The sequence below is a fragment of the Gouania willdenowi genome, chromosome 1, assembly GCF_900634775.1.
Source record: "Gouania willdenowi chromosome 1, fGouWil2.1, whole genome shotgun sequence".
Taxonomy (NCBI): domain Eukaryota; kingdom Metazoa; phylum Chordata; class Actinopteri; order Blenniiformes; family Gobiesocidae; genus Gouania; species Gouania willdenowi.
The window spans coordinates 20,792,250-20,816,347 of record NC_041044.1 but is presented as its reverse complement, the minus strand read 5'-3'; the positions used below and the strand labels follow the sequence as shown (position 1 = coordinate 20,816,347).

Below are 24,098 nucleotides of genomic sequence, written 5' to 3'. Positions count from 1 at the left end.
AACTTTAAACTAAGGCTGGGATCTAAGAGCACAACAGACCCAACTTGTAATATCAGAAATTCACCAGCGATGGACCACGTCAACCTCCTTTCCTGTCAGTCAAGATTAAAAAAGTCAAGATAAGAAAGCTGAGCCTAAAAAATCTTCTGGTCTGATTAGTCTTTATCTATGATTGTGTCAGGAGTCATACAGTAAATAATAATCTAATGACTATTCCCCCCCCAAGCCTCTCTTAAAATGAATGGACCACCAATCGCTCCTCTCTTTTACAGCTAGAGCATCAGTAGTTCATACAGTACATGTCAACCTGTACAGTTTACTTTAATTTACAACATACTTCCTGCGAGTATGGCCCTGCTTTTTTGATCTTTAGTTTCTATCATCGTCTTCAGAGATGTAACTAGTAAAATTAAGTAATTAACTTTTTCCGAGTGTACATTCATGCATATTTTATATCCAGGAATCTATTTGGGGATATATTTGCTCAAATGTTTGGTAGTTTGATAAACTTCAACATATTAGAAACAATCATGGGGAAATTATTAATAATTTTTTCCAGTGATGCCGTTTCATGTCAGTGGTGGGGAAAACTGTCTTGTAAACACATGCAGTGTCTGTAATAGGATATCATTACTCATGTTGTTAATAAATTCATAAATGTTTCAAAGTACCCCCTGCAACATGTTTAAGTAGCATTGGGGGTGCACATAGTCCTGGTTTGGAGCTACTGGTGTAAAGCAACATACAAAATGTTCACAAATATTGTACAATGTATGTAGCCAAAAAAACATCACCTTATCACACATCAGATGACCTCTACTAGTCATGTTTACAACATGAGTCGTGTTTTATGGATTTCCAGTAAAGACATGGAAATTCCTTAAAAACATTTGCTGCAGGTAGTTCTGCGTGACAGCAGTGAACAGGAGACAAAGAGGTTATTCTACTGATTCCGAGAAGGACATTTTCATCAAAGATGTTGCGCATTGGCAGATCCAATGCAACACTGTTGCGTCACGACCAGGGGTCAATTACATTTTTAAGTTACAATTACATTTTCAATTACTTACGTACTATTCAATTACGATTACAGTGACCAGCATTTTTTCCAATTACAAATAAATTACAATTATTTTTTATCCACAGAAAGTCAATTACAATTGTATTCTCAATTACTAAAGTTAATTACTAACTAATCACAATTACTGAGCCTGAAACAAATAACCTGATAAAAGTTAACCTTCCTCTTGTGTTAGCTTTCTGTTAGCATCTAAAAACAAATATCCATCATCTAATTTCTTTTCTATCTACTGGTTACCTTGTTAGGCTTTACGTTAAATTCTAATTTACATTTTTGTAAAATAGTCAAGGCAATTACAATTACAAAGTCAACTATCTAAACTCAATTACAACTTAATTCTGATTACTACAGCAACAGATTACGAGAGAAACCTATTTTTTACATAATTACAATTACGCCGTAATTGTAATTAATGATCACTTACGCTATTACAATTATAATTGATCCCAACCCTGGATACCACAAGCCTGTGGAGGAGGTGAGATGGTGGCAATCGTATCTTCTTGATGAGCATTTGTTGAGGACTTGTGGCTACTTAACCATGACTTATGACCAAAATTACCAGACTAAACCTCTAGTATTGTATATATATACTGTACATACTGTACATACATATACTCATTTGATAGAGCTTGAAATAAAGATTACTACAGCTATCTTTAGAACATTATTACTGCTAAACCATTTTTCAGTTTAGTTTTCTTTGTATAGTAAGTGCAGTGACTTAGAAAAGAAATCCTTGTGTGAATACTATTGGTTGCTCTGTCTGACTTTAAATATTTACCACTCTATAAATGTTTCTAATTTTAGCCTGACTGTGGTCTGAATCTTTTATTTTGCACAGTGTATTGGTACCAGCAGGCATGCTGTCATGTATCTTCTAAATGAAACCCTTCTATCACACACAGTTGCGCCCTCTTAACACACATATCACATGAGAGGGTTAAGCTGTAGCTTTTTCAAAAAAAAACAAGCCAACCAGTGTCCTCTAAAGCCGACAGCAGCTGTGAGAGGAGGAATCCTGGGAACGTGACAACAGGAGCAGCAGAAGGAGGAGTTGGGCCGACTTCATAAAAGTCCCTCTCTGTCTCCCTCTCACTCTCTCACTTAGACATACAGGTCTGTAGCACAGGTTAATGAACATCTGTTGCTGTCCATGTTAGATGTTCAGGTACCCTATGCTACCATTTTAACAAGAATAACCTTTTTTTTTGCACTGGTTTTTGTGAGAGTAACAAAGACAGAGCAAAGGATGCACAGTTTAATCTTAAAAATAAATACACCTGATGGTCACTCAGAAGGAAAAAGCCATTTTGAAATTACAATGTAAAAGATATTTCTGCCAATGGAAGCAGTAAAACAGACTGAAATCTTAATCTGAGAATGCAGCACAGATACTTCACATTTTTGATTGTTAGATTTAATCATCTCCTTTAACAAAAAAAAAAAAAAAAAAAAAAGGAATCTTCACATACCCCATTTTTGTGAAGTCGAAAGCAGTCCATGTTCACTGATCCAAACACAAATCCTGAAACTTTACAGCAACAAAATCAAAACTCCAGGAGTACTTTAGAGAGGCTGCAGAGCTGACTGAGCAAGCACACAGTACCCTACCACATCCTGTGTTTCCACTCACTCATGCCCAAAACACACACACACACTGCTGCTCCACTGACTGGGGAAAAAGGCAGAGAAAATCAGTCAAGACAGTTAGGGTAATTTAAACTCTACTGGATTAAGAGGGAAAAATTGTGCCTGCCTTTTATGCACCAGGCAACGGTTGCCCTTTGTATGACGGGGGAAGAAGGGGGGAGAAAAAGTCAGCGTTGTTGGTTTGTCTGTGCACCGTGTGTTTAAGTGGGTGTTCCATAGGTCCATAGTGGGACAGGGGGCAGCTGCTGTTGCCCAAAAAAACACTTTCGTTGTGGCTTCAAGAGCCACTCTACAGACAAATTTGAACAAAAAACACCCACGCTGTAAATAACCACATCAATCCCATAAACACTCTCTCTTCAGTGGAGGGCTACAAACCGTTAGATGTCCAATTCAAAACTGTCACAGGCTGTAAAAGTTCAAGCCATCATCGGCTCCAATTCAGTGACTCAAAGTAAAAAGGAATACCAGAAAAAAAAGAAAACACAGGCAAGTTTCAGTGACCTAGAGACACAGCAAATGTCACAGAGGGACAGGGAAAGAATTGCTTTTATCGTGCGTGAGTATATGTTGCCTACCCCAACTATCTCTGTGCAGCTATGAGACAGGAGGCACTGTTTGTAGGGATCAACGACAGTAGCTTGGACCAAAGCATTGGGCTTCCTTTCTCTGCCCGAGGCCACCAGATCATACAGGCTGCGCAGAGGAGGAGCAGGCGGAAGGCAGGGGGGAGAAGATAGAGAGGAAACAGGAGATGAGAGGAAGAAAGAGGATAAGTCACGGCAGCAGAGGATGTTCTTTTAGAAAGCACGCATAAGTGACACAAATCACACAACACTGGGCCACAAATGGAAGACGTGACAAAAGATGAAACGGTATTGCAGAAAGTAAACACAGTAAGAGTGAAAACAGATCTATGACTGAAAAGCTGCATCACCATGTGGAAATAAAGGAATTGACTAGAAAAAATCATTATCCTTTAAACAATAAAAGACAGAAATAAATATTTACAATGCAATATTAGATTGCTGCCCGAGCAACCCCAGGGCAGTATGATATCAGCTTTATTAGAACTTTGATTTCACACATATAAAGTTGTGCATCACTCAATGACAATGGCATCACAGACCCAAGGAAACTGCATCCAAAAAAAATCTTGAAAGACGCTCTTTAACAGAATCAAACTCACAGATTTTTCTCGATATCAAAATGAGACATTTCATTGACATAGCACTCAGAAACACGGAGCAAAGAAAACCTTCATTTTGTGGTTTTGTTCAAAAAGATGCAAATCTAGTGTTCAGATCCTCTTCAGATGAGAAACGGCGTTGAATCACTAAATTACATGCAAGTATGAGTTTTATGCATTAATGGGCATTTTGTATGCTAGAACAGTAGTGTTTTGTTTAAAAAAAACATTTGGATAGTTTCCCAAGGCCTTTTTGGAAATTGAAACATAATTCTGGATTAAAAAACAACCATAGGATTGTCTTTACTGCAGTATTATATAATACACTATTAAAAAAATAATAGAAAGAAATCCTGCCAACATGAGGGAAGAATGTCATTTAAAGGTCAGTGAAGGCAGATTCTTACTATGCACTTAATGTGCACTTAAGTTGAATGTTTAAACAACTGAGAAAACTAGAAACGATAAAAAGCAAAAATATCAATCTATCTATCTATAGAAGAGAGAAACTTCTGTGTGGTTGTGGAGCAAATATCTCCCCGATGAGTTCGACCTGAAACTTAGTCTTCCAAATACCCGGAGTGTGTGCACCTGTTATTTAATATTTCATGGTTATTTAATATTATTCTCGTGATTCCAAACTTCCTTTAAATCTGGGGTCACGGACTTCACTTCTTCCTTCGTCTCCATGACTGTGCTGACGGTCGTTAGCCAACCTTATCACAAACTATCTGGTTATTCAGACAGAGGAATGTAATGTTTTTGTGAGCGGATGGATCCACAACACGGCTCAACTATGATTATTGTTTGTTCTGCACAACGGTGAGTGTTTCTGTTTATATTATTCTATGTGCTAAGAAAGATGCTAGCAGCTACAATGTAAACACACACACACATGGCTGATGCATGTGCACGGAGTAGATGGATGTAGACACACACACACACGCACACAGTATTTATAATAAAAATATACTAAAATTAAACAAAAAACTAAACAATATTTATACAAAAAGTACACAAAATGACAACAGAAATGCATAAAAATATACAAAAAGACTCCAAAAACACACAAAATTACTCCAAAAAACATACATTACAGAAAACTAGTCTATAAAAGCAAAAAAGGTCTGTGTGTGTGTGTGTTTGTGGAAAAAATATCTCCGTGACACGGTATGAGTTCGACCTGAAACTTAGTCAATGGGTTCTAAATACCCCAAGTGTGTGGAGTAATTTGGTGCAGAAAAACGTTCAAAATGTTAATTTTAAGATCACGGCCCTCTCGGTAATGAACGCGGTATTGAGCGCGCTACTTCCGGTTCCGGGTTCATGATGTCACTGTGTCGCAGTTTGTTTGGGTAAAAAAAAAAAAAAAAAAAAAGTCAATATTAAAAACGTTTTTGTACTGCTAAAAGTTATTTAAGTTAATATTTCATAGTTATTTAAAATTTGGTGATGACTTTTCATGAGGTTTATTTTCATGCCAGTTTGACCGTTTTGCTATTTAGACCGGACGGACCTCACCCAGAAGTTATTGACGGGCAATGGCTGCTGTGTTGAAAGCTTCTTTCTCCGCAGCACGTGTGAGAGAGAAACGACGGAGGAGATTAGAGTCCCAGGTAGAGAGTCTTCTCACACACACACACACGTCGATCAGGTGTGTACAACTATACACAAAACAAAATATTTATACAAAAAAATACACAAAAGACAACAGAAATTAAAAAAAAAAAACTACACTAAAAAAAAGATACAAAATGACTCCAGAATCACACTACAATAGCAACAAAAACAATAATTATACAAAAAATGCACAAATGACGTAAAACAAAAAACTGAACAATATTTATACAGGAAGTACACAAAACGACAACAGAAATGCACAAAAATATACAAAAAGGCTCCAAAAACACACAAAATGACTCTGAAAAACATATATAACAGAAAAATACACCAAACGACAACAAAAATATGAAAATGACTCAAAATACACTAAAATAAATATTTATACAAAAAATACACTGAAATGACAACAGAAATGCACAAAACTACACCAAAAAAGACACAAAAATACACAAAATGATACGATATGAATACAAACCTCCGACGGGCACTGTACTAGTGATTTTTAAAGTAAGGAAAGCAACAATAAGAGGTACTGTAAAACCGTTGTTGACTGAGACAGGGTCTGTTCCCTAGACATTGAACTATTGTCTATATCTCTTCGACCTTTTCATTTCCTGTGCGAGTTCCAACAGCTGTTCTTCACAATTGTTTACATTTATCCGCACGCTGACGCTGTTGTCGCTGCACAGCTGATTGATGACGTCACACACCGACTCGATACCATTGCCCAGATGCACCGAAATTCATTCTGGGTGATTTTAATCAATGTCGTCTTGATAAGACTCTCAAAACTTATGAACAGTATGTCACCTGTGCCATAACACAGAGGAATACAACTCTAGATTTGTGCTTTGGTTCAGTGAGTGGCGCATATAAATCACTGCCACTTCCTCCTCTGGGATCATCTTATCATAACTGTGTGTACCTCACGCTACACTCCTGCTTTTAAGAGACTACCCTGGGTGGTCAGAGGACAGCATCTCAGCACTTCAAGCTTGTTTTCAGTGTACTGATTGGAACTGCTTTTTTAACTCATGTGAGGACATCAACAGGTTATGTGACACTGTTTCTTCATATATCACTTTCTGTGTTGGCTCTCTTGTTCCATCAAAGACTGTTATTTATTCAAATAACAGACCACGGGTATACAAAGAGCTTAATGCTTCTATCTGGAGTTTTTGAGAAACGTGTCTAAACAGCCTCACTTCCTCCCACTGCCTCTATCAATCTACCAAAAGCCACGCCTCTACTTTTCTGCACGCGCATCGCAGAACATAATAAGGTCGCATTGGATCACATTGATATATGTCTATGGGTCAAGTAAGAGCCAAAATCATATTTACCTGTTTGCTGTTGTGACGCACGGCCTTGTTTCTGTGCACAATTCCACATTCACCTTGATTGACATTCTCAAAAACAGGAAGTCAAGCCTATTGGCTGGGCGCACTCCCTGATCGTTTCCATTTGTATAGGGGTCTATAGGACTAAGGAGGGACTCGTATAAATTAATGTATATGAATGACCACTGGCAGTAAACCATAGTAAAAGACTAGTTAGGTATTTTTGTGCATTTCAAAAGAATCATACATAAACATAGATTTCTCAGAAACTCCGGATATCAGCTTTGAATTAATCATTAACAAAAAGAAAGTGATCTACTCTTCTGGTGGGAAGTACGAGATGGGATCAGAAAGGCTAAACTGCATTATAAGGACAAAATAGAAGAAAAGTACAGCAGTGGTGACCTTAGAGCAGCCTGGCAAGGCATCAAATGCATGGCCTCCATTAATCACCAAAAAGGGAACAATAAACCTATTAGTGTAAATGGAGTGCAAGATTATGATCTGCCAAGTGTTTTAACTCTTTTTTTTGGTAGGTTTGAGATTGTGGACCTTTTGGAAAATAATTCTGCTTGTAAAGAGTCTCTCAAATCAAGTAGGGGAATTGTGCTCTCACGAGACCTTGGGCTTCATTTATAAATGCTGCGTACGTAAAAAAGACGTGTACGGCACTTATAAGTAACATTTGGGACTTATAAAAAAAAAAATAACCTGGCAAGATAATTGCGTATCTATTTAAGCTCATGCTTCTGGCACATATATACGTAGTTCAACTGTGTGCATCCTCAGCCTCCGTTATAACACAGAGGGGTTCCCCAATGATCCTCCAGCCTTTTGTCTGAGGCTGAGCTCCGGTGCGCCCTGTAGAACAGATGATCTTCCTATGGAGAGTAATTCACATTTTCTCTTCCGCTTTTATGTCTGACTATTTCATTTCCTCAGTCACATTCTGACGCTCTGAGGCAACGCAACTGGTCTTTGTATGATTCGTAATGCGCACTGTGTCACCAAGTTACACTCTCCTGCGTGTGTCCACCTCAACAATTTAATCCTCCTCCTCACATTGAGTGAAAATGGTTTTATTTGCTCGTTTTTCCCCTCAGTCCACTGTGGAATTCATATTAGTGAATATTCATTAAGGGCGTTCACCGGACCTTTTATAGGCACCAGTATGGGTGGAGTAAGGTGTTTCCTCACGTGCGACAACTTTCGAGTTGATTGTGATTTATAAATAGAAACAGGCGTGCGCCCTCGTTTATAAGTCGTAAAAAAACATTTTGTACGCACTTCCTGGTTTTTAGCGTACGCCAGCTGAAGTGTGCTTACCTAGGCACACTTTTATAAGTGCAGATGACTGCCTTCCTCAGAAAAGTGAAGGTGGGGAAAGCGAGGGGCCCTGATGCCATCTGTGGGGTGTACGCTGCACCACTGTGCCACCCAGTTTAGTGTTGTTTTTAGCAGACTTTTTCAAAGTTGTGTAGATCATGGTCAGATTATAACGGAATACTTCAACTGTAATCGCAATTCCCAAATCGAGTACTTTGAAGGAATTGAGTGATTTAGGACCGGTCGCACTCACATCACTTGTGTTGAAAACTTTTGAGAAAATTTTAAAATCTGAGATTTTATTTTTAACTGAGGGTAAACTCGACCCACTTCGATTTGCCTACCAGCAAAACAAGGGTGTGGAGGAAGCCACACTCTTCTTGCTGAACACTGTGTACAAGCACCTTGACAAAACTGGGGCTCATGTAAGACTTTTGTTTGCAGACTTCTCTTCTGCCTTTAATAATGCCTCACATCCTGATTCAAAGACTCACCAATGTTTTTAATTTGCCTGACCAGCTTCTTTTTTTGATTTAAATTTTTCTCAGGGACAGGATCCAGCGAGTGCTCGTAAATGGTCAGATGTCCCCAGCGTCCATCTCTAACACAGGATCCCCTCACGGGTGTGTTCTGTCCCCCCTCCTGTTCATTCTGTACATGGACAGTTGCCAGGTAACTCAGAAGAATAGGTTCTTGATTAAGTTTTCAGACGACACAGTGTCCTTACTTTCAGGACCTGAAATGAATCATGGCCCTGCGTTGACAGAGTTGATCCAATGGTGTGACAGTAACTATCTTGATTTAAACGTCTCAAAAACCAAGAACATGGTTATTGATTTTAGACGCACCACAGCCCCCTCTCTGGGTGGCAGTGTCATTCACTGTGGTTGAAGTGGTGGAGAAGTACAAATATCTTGGTTCTTGGATTGACAACAAGTTGCGGTTTGATGCAAATACGGACTTTTAAATGTGGTCAGCAGATAATCTATCTTTTAAGGAAACTGAACTATTTTAATGTACAGAAAAGGATTCTCTGCAACTTTTACTGCTGTTTCATAGTCTCTTAACTTTTTCATTTGTTTGCTGGTTCAACGGTTTGTCTGTGAAAGATAAAAACAAACTGCAAAAAATTGTTTGACTCCAATGATTTTAGAGCAGATTTTGACAAAGACACTTATACTCTCTAAGGGAGGAGCAGGCGCTAGAGAAGGCTAAATGTCTCTTAGGTCAGCCTCTCCATGCTCAGCTTTCGCTCATGCCTTCTGGACGTCGCTTTTATGTACCTTTTCAAAAAACTAATCATTTCTCCAACTCTTTCGTCCCCTCTGTCACTGAACTGTTGAATTCTGAAGGGAATGTGTTTATTAAGTAACACAGACCTTTTGAAATGTGCTCCAATTCTATTGTTATGGACTACTGTTTTCTTGAGCCTCTACTCTTATCTGAACTGTTGGGAGTGAGACACAGTGACTGTTTGTGATGTGTTTGTTTGTGTAAATGTTCTGAGGTTTACAACAAATGAATTGCCCTTTGGGATCAATAAAGTTTTCTGAATCTGAATCTGAATAAAGTCAGCCTGCTGAGGCCAATCCCGGCTCACATCGGGATTGAATAATAGCCGAGGGTGTGAAAAACAATACTGAATTAATGCACTGTGATGCAGCCATGGGCAACTATGCATCATTTCATGTGACAGCATATAATAGATGAGAAAATTATTACCCCACATTCTTTTTAGTTGCAACTCAGATTTTGCTTTGAAAAGAAGTAAACCACATAGCTCCTGAATGTGCCCACCTGTTAAACACCGCAGGGCAGCAAAATGACAGATGGGATACTTCAAGCTAATCTGGCTTTGTCTCTTGAGAAATTTAACAGCTTTTACATTGAAAAAAATCTCTTGATGCTTGTTTTAAGATGTGAAATCACTTTGTTCACGCTTTATTAAACAATAGATGGTTTGAAATGGGTTTTTTTTTATAGTGAAATGCTGGATTGTGGGGAAAAAACCCTGCAATATAATGACATTGACAACCTTGTGTTTACACACTTCACTCTTTAACCAGACCAATATGCATTTATTAAGAATATTTCAATATTATTGATAAACACACCAAAATTTACAATAACAAAAGAGTGGAGAAACGAAGCATTTGATTGTCAGTGTTTCCTAAACTAAGGCTCAAAACCGAAAAGAATCTTGGTAAAAGTTTCTACTGAAGCACTAAAAGGCAAGGCGGCCACTATGATCCAAAAATACAATTCAGCGTAGTTCTTTAAAAATGCTGAATAGCTCAAAAAGGTTTTAAAGAACTTTTCTATAATATTACCATGGTGATGTTATATTGTGTTTATCTAGTCACGAAATTCTATTTTGGGTTTTCAGCTGAAAGTTTTTTGGAAACTGCTAAATTGTTAATACAATGTGTTTTAGTCATTTCAGTTAAGGGGCCAGTTTGAGGTCAAAAGGGCCACATATTTTAGGTGGGAAAATAAGAAATGTAATTATTAAGGTGCCCTAGTTTACATTTCCACATATGAATGATATGTGAAGTATGTAATTCACCAGCAATATCCAAGCAATAATGAGACCACTGCAAAACAGATTATTACACTGCATCACAAACCTTCCCATCATTATCTTTTCCCTGCTTCTCTCTGAGCTAGAAACCTGACGGAAACGTTTGATGTACCTTGAAGCTGATATCTGGAATTTCTGAGAAATCTATGTTTATGTATGATTCTTTTGAAAAGGAAAGAATACATAACAAGTCTTTTACTATGGTCTACTGCCGGTGGTCATTCATATACAGTAGTCTTTAGCTATATCGCGGTTCACCTTTTGCGGACTCGGTGTTTCGCGGATTTTTATTACAGTGCAATTTTGGAAGCATTTTTTTCCAGCGTATGAACACGCATTGTGTTCTGCCTCCTGATTGGCTAATGCTCCGTTCACCCACCAGCGACACATCCAACTCGGTGAGTTTCACTGCCTGCTGAAGCGAGGAGCTGTGCTCCTTTTTCTCCTCTCATAAACATAAACCACCAGTGAAAAAAGCTGGTGTGATTAGCGGCTATTGCTATCCTAGCTCAGTGCTACAGAGACTTTTACCTGTTACTACCACCTCCTCACTGATTCTCCTTCACGCCTAATCCTTCCTAGTCCAGTCCCGGTTATAAAGGCCATGTCATACAGCTCCAGGTGGTCACACACAGCTTCTACTCCATGGTTGAATGGGTGAACAGACCGGTGTCCATGTTGACGGCCTGACGTCATCATCAACAAAGGCTCTGAATGTGTTCGGCATCAATGTCTGATCACTAGCAGTGTGAATCTGAAGCGCTGTATGTTTGAAAACAGGTTTATAATTTAAAATCTACGAAGGTTTGAACTTTGAGAGTGTTTAAACAAGAGATAAATGTTAATTCCTGTCTGAGAAAAGTGTATAAAGTGTGGTTAGGGGTTTTACAGCCTTAAAACATGTATAATAATTGTAAAAAATAAAGCTGACAACTTTGCTGATTTCACCTATTGCGGGTTATTTTTAGAACATAACCCCCGTGACAAAGAAGGACTCCTGTATTGTAAATTAATGTATATAAGTCCCTCCTTAGTCCTATAGACCCCTAAACAACTGGAAACGATCAACCTTATTTTTGTGTTTTCCATACACAACATTTGTTTTAATCTATATTGCCTACAATCTGATCTGTTACTGACAGTAAATATAACTATAAAGAAACGGCTTAAAAGCTTTTGTTCTAAGATGGAAAATAACATTGCTTTGACCAACAAACACAAAATAAACTCACAGCACACTATGGTTGAAAATGACACAGGGATTAAAGATCACACTTCTTAGTGGGCCAACTTCATTCAGATGTTCAACTAAAACGAGTAGAATATATTTGGATCAGCTTTATTTAGTTAGGGCAGGTTCTTCTGTTTCTTTAAAAATAAAGACATCTTCTTTCACTGTTTGGATCTTAAAGATAAAATCATAGTGTACGTCTCAATGAATCGAACATCATTTACTCCAAAAAAATAAAAAATAAAGGTCAAAATTGCTTCTTGAAAGTTTGTTTTAATCTCCACCGTAAACACTGTTGACATTTTCGTGAATTGCATTATGGGATGTGGAGTAGGCAGACAGGTGTAAACAAGTGTTATTACTTCATTCTGATATGACATCACGGGGAAAACAGAACAAACGAGAACAAAAAATGCACAATCACTGTCCTCCTTTTCTGGCAAAAAAAACCACAAGAAATCACAGTAAGAATGTAGTAAAACACTGCTATGCATCAGTCTACAGAACTCCACATCCCACAATGCAATGTACAAAACTGTCAACAAAACAGATTGTTTAGGGTGGAGATGAAAACAAACTTTCAAGCAGCAATTTTGATCTTTTTTCTGTAGTAAGTAAATGCTATTTGAGTCATTGATCTTTGAGGCATAAACTATGATTTTATCTACTTTTTTTAGTGATTGGGGGTAGCAGCTTTAGTTTATTGACCACATCATGAAACATCAGATGCATTTAAAATTAATGGACAGATTAATGGAACACAAAGAGTTTGACATTGCAGAGCCTGAATGTTGAAAGGGGTCATTGCAGCCCAGTTCCACACTGCCTTTATCAGTCCTGTCAGGGGACGTGTCTAAGACTAGCCAGAGGGATCCTCCCTACCTTACTGCACAGTTACCCACGCTCAGCCAAGTGATTGAAATGAGAATAGGTGGCCAACCATGCATCACATGACTGCTTCTCTTACACTGAGATGACACTTGGAGTGACCCTGTGAGGTCAGTGTATATCTGCAGTATTGGGTGGAGATGGCAGAAGCAGGAAGGGATAAGGGAGTCCCTTAGAGAGACATTAAGAGTTTGAGGAAGGAAGTGTGAGTGAGAGAAAAGATAATGAGGGAGTGACACAAGAGAAGGAAGAACTATGACCTTTTAAAGGGATAGAGAATAAAAAGCAGATTAATATAATAGTGAACATTTGCTTTTTTTGATTATTCATTTGGAAACTTGAGTGGTGGTTTATTTCAGCACTTTGACACCAAAGGGCACTGGGACTTTATTCTAAATTGCCGTGACAATTGGAGTAATAATGTTCGCCCCTCCTTGGAGACTTCAATTTCTATGCTGCATTTATTATGTGTGATTGGAGAAGGTTGAGCTCTTTCAAGATAAATTTGCAGAAAATGAGTTTCAATGTGGCAGGCTCGGCAAACTTACGATAAATCTAAAATCCATTTAACTGAGAGGGGCGCCCTGGGATACACCACAGCAGACAAATATATACTTATGGCCAGAATACGCTTGTTCATCACGATAATTATTTCAATGGATCATTTAATTTGACAATATCATTTACACATGCCACTACTTTTTACACCTACCAGTGTATTTTTTAAAAGAGAAAGGTGTTAGCTGCTGTTCCTTTGTGAATAATGTTCTTGACCTTCAGCAAACTAAATTTTAGGCTTAAATAATGTGATTTCTGCCAGGGCTTCCAGTCATCTATGCCACAGCAATGTTAGTGAACTCCTAATTAGGGGCTCGAGGCGAAGCCTCGAGCCACTATTGTTCTCCCGTGTGTCTCTTTTTATTAGGGGCTCGTGGCATCGCATCGAGCCACTCACTACATGCACAATGCTAATGCTAGCACAATGCTAATCTTAGTGCAATACTAACGCAATGTTAATGCAAGCACAATGCTAATGCTAGCGCAATGCTAATGCTAGCGCAATGCTAATGTCAGCGAAATGGTAATGTTAACGCAATGCTGATGCTAGCACAATGCTAATGTTAGCACAATGCTAACGCAATGCTAATGCTAGCGCAATGTTAATATTAGCGCAATGCTAATGCCAGCGCAATGCTAATGCTAGCATAATGCTAATGCTAGCGCAATTCAAATGTTAGCGCAACACTAGCGCAATGCTAATGCTTGCGCAATACTAATGCTAGTGCAATGCTAATGCTAGCACAATGCCAATCATAGCACAATGCTAATGCAATGTTAATGCTAGCGCAATGCTAATGCTAGCGCAATGCTAATGCTAGCACAGTGCTAATGTTAGCGTAATGCTAATGCTAGCACAATGCTAATGCTAGCACAATGCTAATGCTAGCACAATGCTAATATTAGCGCAATGCTAATGCTAGCACAATGCCAATGTTAATGCTAGCACAATGCCAATGTTAGCGCAATGCTAACGCAATGCGAACGCAATGCTAATGCTAGCGCAATGCTAATGTTAGCACAATGCTAATGCTAGCATAATGCTAATGCTAGCACAATGCTAATGCTAGCGCAATGCTAATACTAACGTAATGTTAATATTAACGAAATGCTAATGCTAGCGCAATGCTAATCCTAGTATAATGCTAATGCTAGCGAAATGCTAATGCTAGCGCAATGCTAATGTTTTTTTTTTTTTTTTTTTTAAAGGATTTTTTGGGCTCTAGTGGCCTTTATATGACAGTTGCTTGACAGGAAAGGGATCAGAGAGAGCAGGGAATGACACGCAGCAAAGGGTCCCAGGCCGGGAATCGAACTTGGACCAGCTGCAGGTGAGGAACTACAGCCTCTGTACATGGGGCGGGCGCTCAACCCACTGAGCTACACACCACCGCAATGCTAATGTTAGCATAATGCTAATGCTAGCACAATGCTAATGTTAGCGCAATGCTAATGCTAGCATAATGCTAATGCTAGCGCAATGCTAATGCTAGCGTAATGCTAGCGCAATGCTAATGCAAGCACAATGCAAATGTTAGCGTAATGCTAATGCTGGCACAATGCTAATGTTAGCGCAATGGTAATACTAGCGCACTAGTTATTATTAAACGTCAAATGTATTGCTAGAGTTATTTGTCTCTCAGAAGTAAACATAACTCTGAACCGTAAGACTTACCAACTAGGCTTGGGTGGTAATACGGTACTACCGTATACCGCGGTGTCATAACAATAACAACGGTATCAGTTTCAATACTGTCATAGAAAAAAAATGCAATGCACTACCCTGTGACTGCGCAGGGTCCGCTCTACACACACAGTAAAGTGATAAGTACAATCATGTCAGAGTCTCTAAAACACCAGAAAAATCTCCAATAACACAAGATAAAGTCCATACATTTGTCACTAGTCTATATTTAGAAAAAAGTCACTAAGAGTGTTCAGAAAATATACTGGTAAGGGATGTTCTGTTTTGGTTTTTACGAATTGCAGCTTTTAACTCCTTGAATTGGCCTACATTCTGAGTGAACTCATCCTTTAGTAACTCCCTAAGTTGATGAATTAAACCGTAAAAGTGGCGCTCATAATGATCAGTGCTGTAAACGGCCTGAGTGAGAAGGAAACAAGCGATCAGTCCTCTACGCTGTCACTCGGGCCCCGTAGACAGACAGACACACACACTGTTAAAGGGATGCTACTGTAGCGACACAACGCATGGGGGCGTGCACGCCGGCAGTGCACGAACGCGCACACAAACACAAGGTTGTTGTGTGTGTGCTGCCCTTGCAGCAGCCTCCATGTTTTAGGCTGATCCAACAGCTCGTTTAGGCTGCGCTGCTGCTGCCGATAGGTTGATGGGCAAGTGTGCACAATGAGAGGGAGAGAGTAGCTGTAGGAAATATTGCTACAGAAGCATTCTTTTAACGTGCAGGTGCACTTTCGGTGTGGTGTAAATGGCCGGCATGAGTAGGAAAAGAAGCGATCACACCTCTCCGCAGTCACTCGGCTCCATAGAGAGACAGACACACCGCGTCCCTATTTTACCGCGCTATACGGTAATACCGTGACTAATTAAAAAATATTACGTAAGGCTCAGGGTGCGATCACACCGAACGCGACTGTGTGTGTATGTGTCTGTGTGACACATAGGACACCGCCTAAGCCTATTACCAACTCAACAGATCTTACAGAGTATCACTGTTGTATTGAATTCTGAACCATATATTGTGTGTGGAATGATATGAGATAAACAGATATACGTCCTATTCCCAGAATGCACTTCATTTTTATCAAAGATAAGTGACCAGTTTTAGCAATTGATCAGCTTACCTTTAGCATTTGTTTGGGCTCATTCCTTGTGTTTTATATATCTTTCAGTGAAAGGTCCAGCGGAGGTCATCGGCAGATATAAAAAGGTCTTGAAAAGCTTCAGCAAAGTCCGCACCATGACTGTAGCCTTCAGAATCAATGGCGTGGATCGGGGAACCATCAAGATGACTGCTGCAATTATGGAGCTCAACACTGGGGATCCTGAAACCTTCAAGACCCTGAAGTATGATCCTGCAACCGAGACCCTGCAGTCCTTTGCCAAGAGGTGTGCAACCTACATTACCCCTGAGAAGAAGATCATTATAGAGGACATGAAGGCCAAAGGCCAACTCCTCCCCTTGTTGATGAAATACTAAGATTTAAGCGATCTGCTTTGTTCTGCTAAAAGCAAGTTTAGACTGTGAAAGTGCAATGTTTGTACAGTTAAGTATGTTTGTTCTAAGCTCTGACAAAGAGTAAGTTCACGTTGAGCTGTGCAGGTTTTATATTTTTTTTTAGATACTACCATTTTTGTACTTAATTTTATGACATGTTTGTATGTACACTGATAGTTGTCAGAATTTAAGATTAAGATTAAGATTAAGATTAAGATTAAGATTAAGATTAAGATTAAATCGGGCTTTCGCCTTTAATTGGCCATGTAATGTTAGTACATTATTGGAATTTGTCTTCTGCACTTAACCCATCCCTGAGGAGCAGTCGGCAGCCATTTTGCGGCGCCTGGGGAGCAGTTCGGGGTTAAGGGACTTGCTCAACATCCCACAGTGACGGCCCCGGTGAGGCTTGAACCGGCAACCCTCCGATTACAAGCCCAGCGTCCTTAACCACTAGGCCACCACTCCCCTTAAATACCTGTAAGCTAAACTACACTGCAAGTTCAGGCAGTATTTGTTATCAACCTTGGGCAAACCGGAAGCAGTGCCTTAATAAAAGAGGTATTTGTACTTTTGCTGTCTGTCATTCTACCACTGAAAGAGAGGGAACCCATAGATAGATCCATTTTTATTAAAGGTGTAACCCATCACTTGTTCATTTCAGTAGTTATGTGCTATTATATATTAATTGAGTGTGAAAAGGAGGCAACTTTAGTTTAGGGAACATATGTTGGTTAATTGGTGTACAGCTACTAGTGAACTAGTAATGATCAAGACGTCACTTTAGTATGGGGAACATATACTAAGTAACAAAGGCTTAATTCAGAGTTATTTGGACACTATTAATACTTGTAGGTTTGTGTTTTGTTAAGTAAGAACAGACCATATTCATTACGTGTTATTAAGGGACAATAACTATTCTTGTGGTACTACCACCTTATTAAGTCCATACTAAGCAAAGCATATTGAGATCATAATTCATGTACAACAACTTCCTAACTTACTACTAATAAGTAATAATTCTGAGGTTATTGAGGGAAAACTCTTAGTTAATAGCTTACTGGTTGTATAATAAAGCCATGCAGAATAAGGCATTAATAAGTACTCAATAAGGACTAATTAAGAGCCAATATGTTACTAATTATTATGCTAATAAGTAACTAATTAATGGTGAATAGGTGTTCCTTAATTTAAAGAGTTACCTAAAATACTAATATACACAAATTTGTGATTTACATGTAAACAGGAGAACAAGTGTTGTATTATTATTTAGCAAAAGCAATAATAATACTATTTACTGTAAACTGTAATTTGTTATTAAAACTAAACTCTCCATTATCCTTTATATGGTTAATAACAATTATTATAATGCATCGGTTTTATATTACGTCGGCCAGAGCGTGCTTTGTTTACCCAGCACAAGGCGCTGTCTCTTTACTTTCACACTTTGGCTTCACCTCGTGGCTTACAACAGCCTTGTAAATCGCAACACTTTCTAGTAATTTTAATCAGTGGAGTGGATTTATAATTTTTGTACCTTTACGTGGACAAACTGGGAGGGATGATTTTCTCAAAGATGTTGTATCATATTGGACGTATTGGCACCTTTGGCAGCAACTTTTCTCCGACATGTTTTTCATATTGGATACCCCGTCGGCTCTTACTGCACCCTGGTCGTCTGTAGGATATCCAAAATTACTCACACTGCCAAATTTTTCGTTTTCTGGGTGGACCAGGTTAAGTCCTGGCTCAGATCTGAATGAGTGAAAAAGCACTGCTTCCTTACCAATCAGTTCTCTTGGAAAATGACCTGCCCAAGAATGAGCAGGTCACTGACTTGGGCAATTGGCAATGACTTCCGATAGGAAAGGTATAGATTTATATTTGATGGAGTGATCAACATTTGTCAGCTGATAAAGCCTGTATGCGTGCGAAGGGAAGGGTACCTTTATCATTTCAGCTGACCTGAGCATAATCACAAAATGTTCCAATTTATCATATTTATTTCTCATAATAATAATAATAATGAGAACTAAACATTGAATTGTTTGTATTGTAGCAACATTTGTTTAAAAAAAATTACTTAATCATGAAAACCCTTAACTTCTTCATATCTTCATATTTTTTTAAGAATTATTCCATTGCTCTGCACAGTTTATGATTGGTCAGATGCTGCAGTCTCCACCTTTATGTGAGCACGCAGGCAGCCAGGCGTAAGTTAATGTGATGATAACCAGCTTCATAGTATAGCCGCTCTGTGACGGTGGATGTTAAGTTAAGCCCACTAACGGGGAGTTAGTGCTCGTTTACGAGGATGCCAATGAATTTGAAACAAGGAAGGGGAAAGGGGCTTGTGGTTGATTCCATACAAGTCTCACAATTCTACTTACTGCAGCTTTAAGGAGGAATGTGAGAGGTCCTTAAAGGCTGGGATACACTGCGTGATTTTTTCAATCGTTGCACTCAGCTCCAGCTCAAACTGTGCGACTCAGACGCAGAGCCCGAATGTGCGCAGCTCACGATGCATATTCTCACACTGTACAGACCAACACTCTGACACGATCTGACTGCTCACACTGTACGTTCATACACGACACGTCGGGGTCTTGTTTCCGGAAATGCAACGTACAAATCAGAAGAAGAAGAAGAACACTGAAGCGTCACCATTAAAACAGAAAAAGAAGAAAAACCCGGAAGTGGAGAGACGCTCACAAATCTCAGCAAAAAGAGCTTTAAAAAGAAAAGACGGCGATGTGATGGACCAGGAGCTAGCTGGACAGACGTGGGCACGACAGTCCGTCAATTTTACAGTGGTCCTATGGTGTTCGTGCATGCGCAGTGTGAGCGTTTACGGTAAGCATGGCACTGCAACTGTGCGATACCCTCACGAGGAGCGACTGGATTTCAAACATGTTTGAAATCCTTCAGACCTACGATTGCTGATCGGGAGCTGGTCGTGACCCCATGTATACTACACGATGCATGACACACGATCTAGCAGAGACTCGCCCGATCCCACAAAACAGTCACTCAAGTCGAAAATCGGCATCAAACACTGCTCCTGGTTTCTTTAGTAATAATGGAAATGCTGTCACCAATCATTGGTCATCTTGGTGCTGCCATTTTACAGTGGTGATAGATTATTGGGGTGAATGCTGTAGCATTTTCACAATTGCAAGTATCAGGTTGCTCTTCATCTTTAAATAATGACTGTTCAGCTTACGTTTAAAAAAATGTTAAAAAAAAATCGTTTTTCTTTGTATATGAAAGTGGTGGAGTAATGGTTAAGGAAGTGGCCTTGTAATCAAATACACCGAAAGGAAAAAAAATTATATTGATTGTAAAAGCAGCCTCTCCATGAGTCAGCATCTCTTTTTTGTTTACTCTTTCACTCCACTGCAGATGACGCACTCTCCACTAGAGTTGAGGCTTTAAGATGCTCTGACCTAGCTGGCTAGGATTCACAATTTGGTCTAGTTAAGATTCCATCAATGCATATAGCTAACATTTGTATTGTTCTCCTGCTGGATGCAGGAAAACTGTGTGTGATGTGTTAGTTTAAATGTTTTAATACAAAGTTACAGAAGTCTAGACAGCATGTTTTAAACTGAGAATCACAGTATTTCAGTTAAATATCAAAAGACTAATATCTAAATGTCTAAATCATGAAGTAAAAATGTGGTAAAATGAAGGTTACGTACTATTGCATAAGTTAGACCTCAGTGGGCTAAGACGGGTGGCGTTAGATACAGGTCACACAGAACAAATAATTAGTATTGATGAACATGCTTGTTGGAATGAGATAATTCTTCTCTCCACTATAGTAAAGGAGTCAGTTTTAAATTGGTTGATATTTGAAGAGGCAGAAAACAATGTCATTTCTCCTCTACATTAATTAGCGTGTTGGTTTTGTACCTTTAGGGGCGGATTCACTAAGGCCTTGTCCACACGTAGCTGGGTATTTTTATTACACCATCCTGCATTTAAAAAAAAAAAAGTTACGTCCACACATCATAGTTTTAAAAAAATTTCATACGCACAAAACTGCATAAATGTGCTAACCCCAAGTGAATGGACGTCACCGGCGGGCCGCTCGGGAGGGGGGGGGTGCCGCCGTGCTCCGTGGGGCCGGTATGGTTTGGGGGGTGCCGCGGTGTGGGTTTCCTGCCGTGCTGCTCGGCGCATCCCTGGTGCCCGCCCCGATCCAGTTATCAGTGTCCGCACTCAAACGCAAAACCGAAGTTTTCCCAATTCTATTGCTGTATGTACAGTATATTTTTGACCCAGCAGATTTGGTCACATTTTCAGTTGACCCATAATAAATTCATAAAAGAACCAAACTTCATGAATGTTTTCTGTGGTATGTGTTCCAATCACTCTATCACAAATAAATAAGAGTTGTTGAAATTATTGGAAACTAAAGACGGCCATGACATTATGTTTTTTACAAGAGTATGTAAACTTTTTACCACGACTGTATATCAATTAAAATTCATGTCACTTGTAGACTGTAAATAGTTATAACGTAATGAAAATTTCAAATAATTCCTTCTAGCTCATTTGCATTTTAGAGCAAGAGGTGAATGTATAATTGAACATTCACAACCTCAATAATGTAAATGAAAGAGCTGTGTTCGCCAAGGATCGTACAGGAACTAATAGAAAAACACTCTTTGAATCAGAGCATGGGATTTCCCACACAGCGCAGTAAGGTTTTCATCCTTATCTATGAAGAGCTGACAACAGAGCTCAATAAATGGCTACCACAAGCCACTCAGCCTGCTCCAAACAACTTCAGGTCTGAACTGAGGGTCGGCTGAAAACTCTGCTGAAGCAACCTTTGATTTTCAAGCAACGAGTCTTTGAACTTGAGCTGTGTCTCTGACAGGCACATCTTTACATGGCTTCTGAGCAATAATTCGTAACTCAGCCGGAAAACAGCTTGCTCAGATTCTTGTCTGCTTGTTTCGATATAGCAGGTTTCAAGTGGTTCTCAGCCTTTTATTTTACAACATTGGGTATAGTACTATGGTTGTAATTTGCGCTATATAAATAAAGTTAAATTGAATTCAAGTACTCAGATCTGTTTTTTTGCACAATTATGCTTTAAGCTCTAGCACCTTGGTAGAATCAAAAAACATTAACATATCAATAGTTGTATATTATTTAACTAACTTTCAAAAAGTGCTATGTGCATATTTAAATGTATACTGACATTATAAAAGTTTTTGACACAATAAATTATATTTTCTTGAGAACCTATAATGTTCCTCTGCGTTAGCTGCACCAGCAATGCTGTTACACAACTTTTACATGCTGACATGAACTTTAAATTAAAATGCAATCATTACCATGTATTCTATAAAAAATGATTAACACGCTAATGTTCACAACATTCCAACAGTGAAGGACGATTACTTACAGAGGCTGAACTCCACCAGGGGTAGACTGGTTGTTTGAATAACACCTGTGAGGCCGACACATAAAAGGGAGAAAGAAAAAAACAAGTGTCACAACAAATGGAAACAAAACTGCTTCAATTAGCATTTTGCCATTTAAAAAACAAAAAAATAACAAGTTTCCTCATTTTACACAAGTATATAACAATGTACAGCGCTTATCTTGGATGATTTAACATTTTATTGCTTTAATAAATAAATCAAGGTAAAAAAAGAGGCTTTTTCACACAAAAATGTGTTGGTAAAAACTGTTTAATATCAAAACAGAAACAGGCTTCTACAAAGTAAACTCAACTAAATAAAAATATTGAAAGAAAAATAATTGTTTGCATAAAAATTCCCACTAGAAGTCAGTATTTATTAGATGCACTTTGTGTGGAGTCAGTCTTGCACATCTGTACAGTGGAATTTTTCTTTACAATACTGCTCAAGCTCTGTCAGGTTGCGTGGGTGTCGGGCATGAACAGCCCTTTTCAAGTCCAGCCATAAATTCTCTATAAGACAGAGGTCTAGGCTTTGACTCAGCCACTCCAGAACATGTACCTGGTTGTCTTTTAGCCATTCCTGTGTAGTTTTTGCAGTGTGCTTTGAATCATTGTGTTGCTGAAAAATAAATTGTGTCCCAAGACGTAGTTTTCATGCAGACTGAATACAATTTTCCCCCAGGAGTTCAGTGTATTTTGCAGGATTCATTTTTCCTCTACCTTTACGAGCCTTCCAGATAGTGCTGGACTGGGACCAAAAATGTCCCTGGCATTTCTGGCCATAGCGGCCCACTACCATACAATATGTATATTATATATACACTAACGTTCAAAAGATTTAGAAAACTCTAATTTTTCCAGTTATTTATTGCAATTCAAGTCGTACAAATCCAATGATTAGCTTGAAATGGTACAAAGGTAAGTACTGAACAGCCAGAGGTTAAAAAAAGGTTTGGTTACCCAAAGCTGAAAAATAATGTACATTTCAGAATTATGCAAATAGGCCTTTTTCAGGGAACACGAAGTGGGTTAACAATTTAAAGCTGTTCTGCAGCAATGAAGGTTGAATCAAAGGTGTTCCAACTTTTCTTGATTACTTACAACCCCCTCTGTCTGCATAAAAGCAGTGTTGGAACACACTGTACTTTGATGAGTCAAAGGTTTAGAACACATTTTAGTTTATAAATTGATTTCTATTTCAACTCAAATTGCTTATTTGTTCTATGCTTTCTTTTCAGAGTGCAATGACTCAATAAATTAAATAATTTTCAGTAAAAAACTGGAAAAAGTGTGGTGTTCTAAAACTTTTGAGTGGTAGTGTATATCTGCACATTGTATTGTTCCAAATAAGGTGTAGCAGATCATGGAAGAGAGTAACCAGTTCTTGTGAGAGCTGACCACAATGTCACAAGTCCCATCATGAAGGGAAGGTGGATCTCAAAGGAACACTGCTAGAGATGTCTTAAGAGTAAAATGATAAGATGATATGTAGATATGCAATTTTCTCACACACACACACACACACACACACACACACACACACACACACACACACACACACACACACACACACACACACACACACACACACACACACACACACACACACACACACACACACACACACACACACACACACACACACACACACACACACACAAGAAATATTAAAATGACTCAAAATACAAAGAACTAAATATTTATACAAAAAATACACAAAATGACAACAGAAATGCACAAAACTACAAGATACAAAAATTCACAAAATTACTCCAGAATCACACTACAGTGGCAACAAAAAAACAATAAATATACAAAAAATGCACAAAAGTAGCGTTGAAAGCGACTCTCGTCTGAGCGCAGCTCTGGTGAATCCAGAAACGGCGCCGAGGCGCAAATAAAGCCAAGCCACTCTCTGGATAATGTAGAGCTGATGAACGGGAGTCGGGGGGGGCGTGTTCAGCAAGGAACTCCAAACTTTATTC

The 24,098-nt window shown here is 38.8% G+C and overlaps 1 protein-coding gene across 3 annotated transcripts in view; it reads right to left on the bottom strand.

The window, feature by feature from the left end:
* Nucleotides 1-24,098, bottom strand: part of inpp4b (inositol polyphosphate-4-phosphatase type II B) — a 330,847-nt gene that overhangs the window by 176,017 nt on the left and 130,732 nt on the right. For 2 of the 3 annotated variants that reach the window (XM_028466420.1, XM_028466336.1), the window contains exons 3-4: nt 22,093-22,137; nt 3,313-3,430 (exon numbers count right to left, since the gene is read on the bottom strand). In XM_028466420.1, coding sequence (XP_028322221.1) covers nt 3,313-3,430; nt 22,093-22,137 — 163 coding nt within the window. Of the gene's footprint in view, nt 1-2,556; nt 2,792-3,312; nt 3,431-22,092; nt 22,138-24,098 lie in introns of those variants that run through there. The other variant, XM_028466506.1, reaches the window with a different exon arrangement.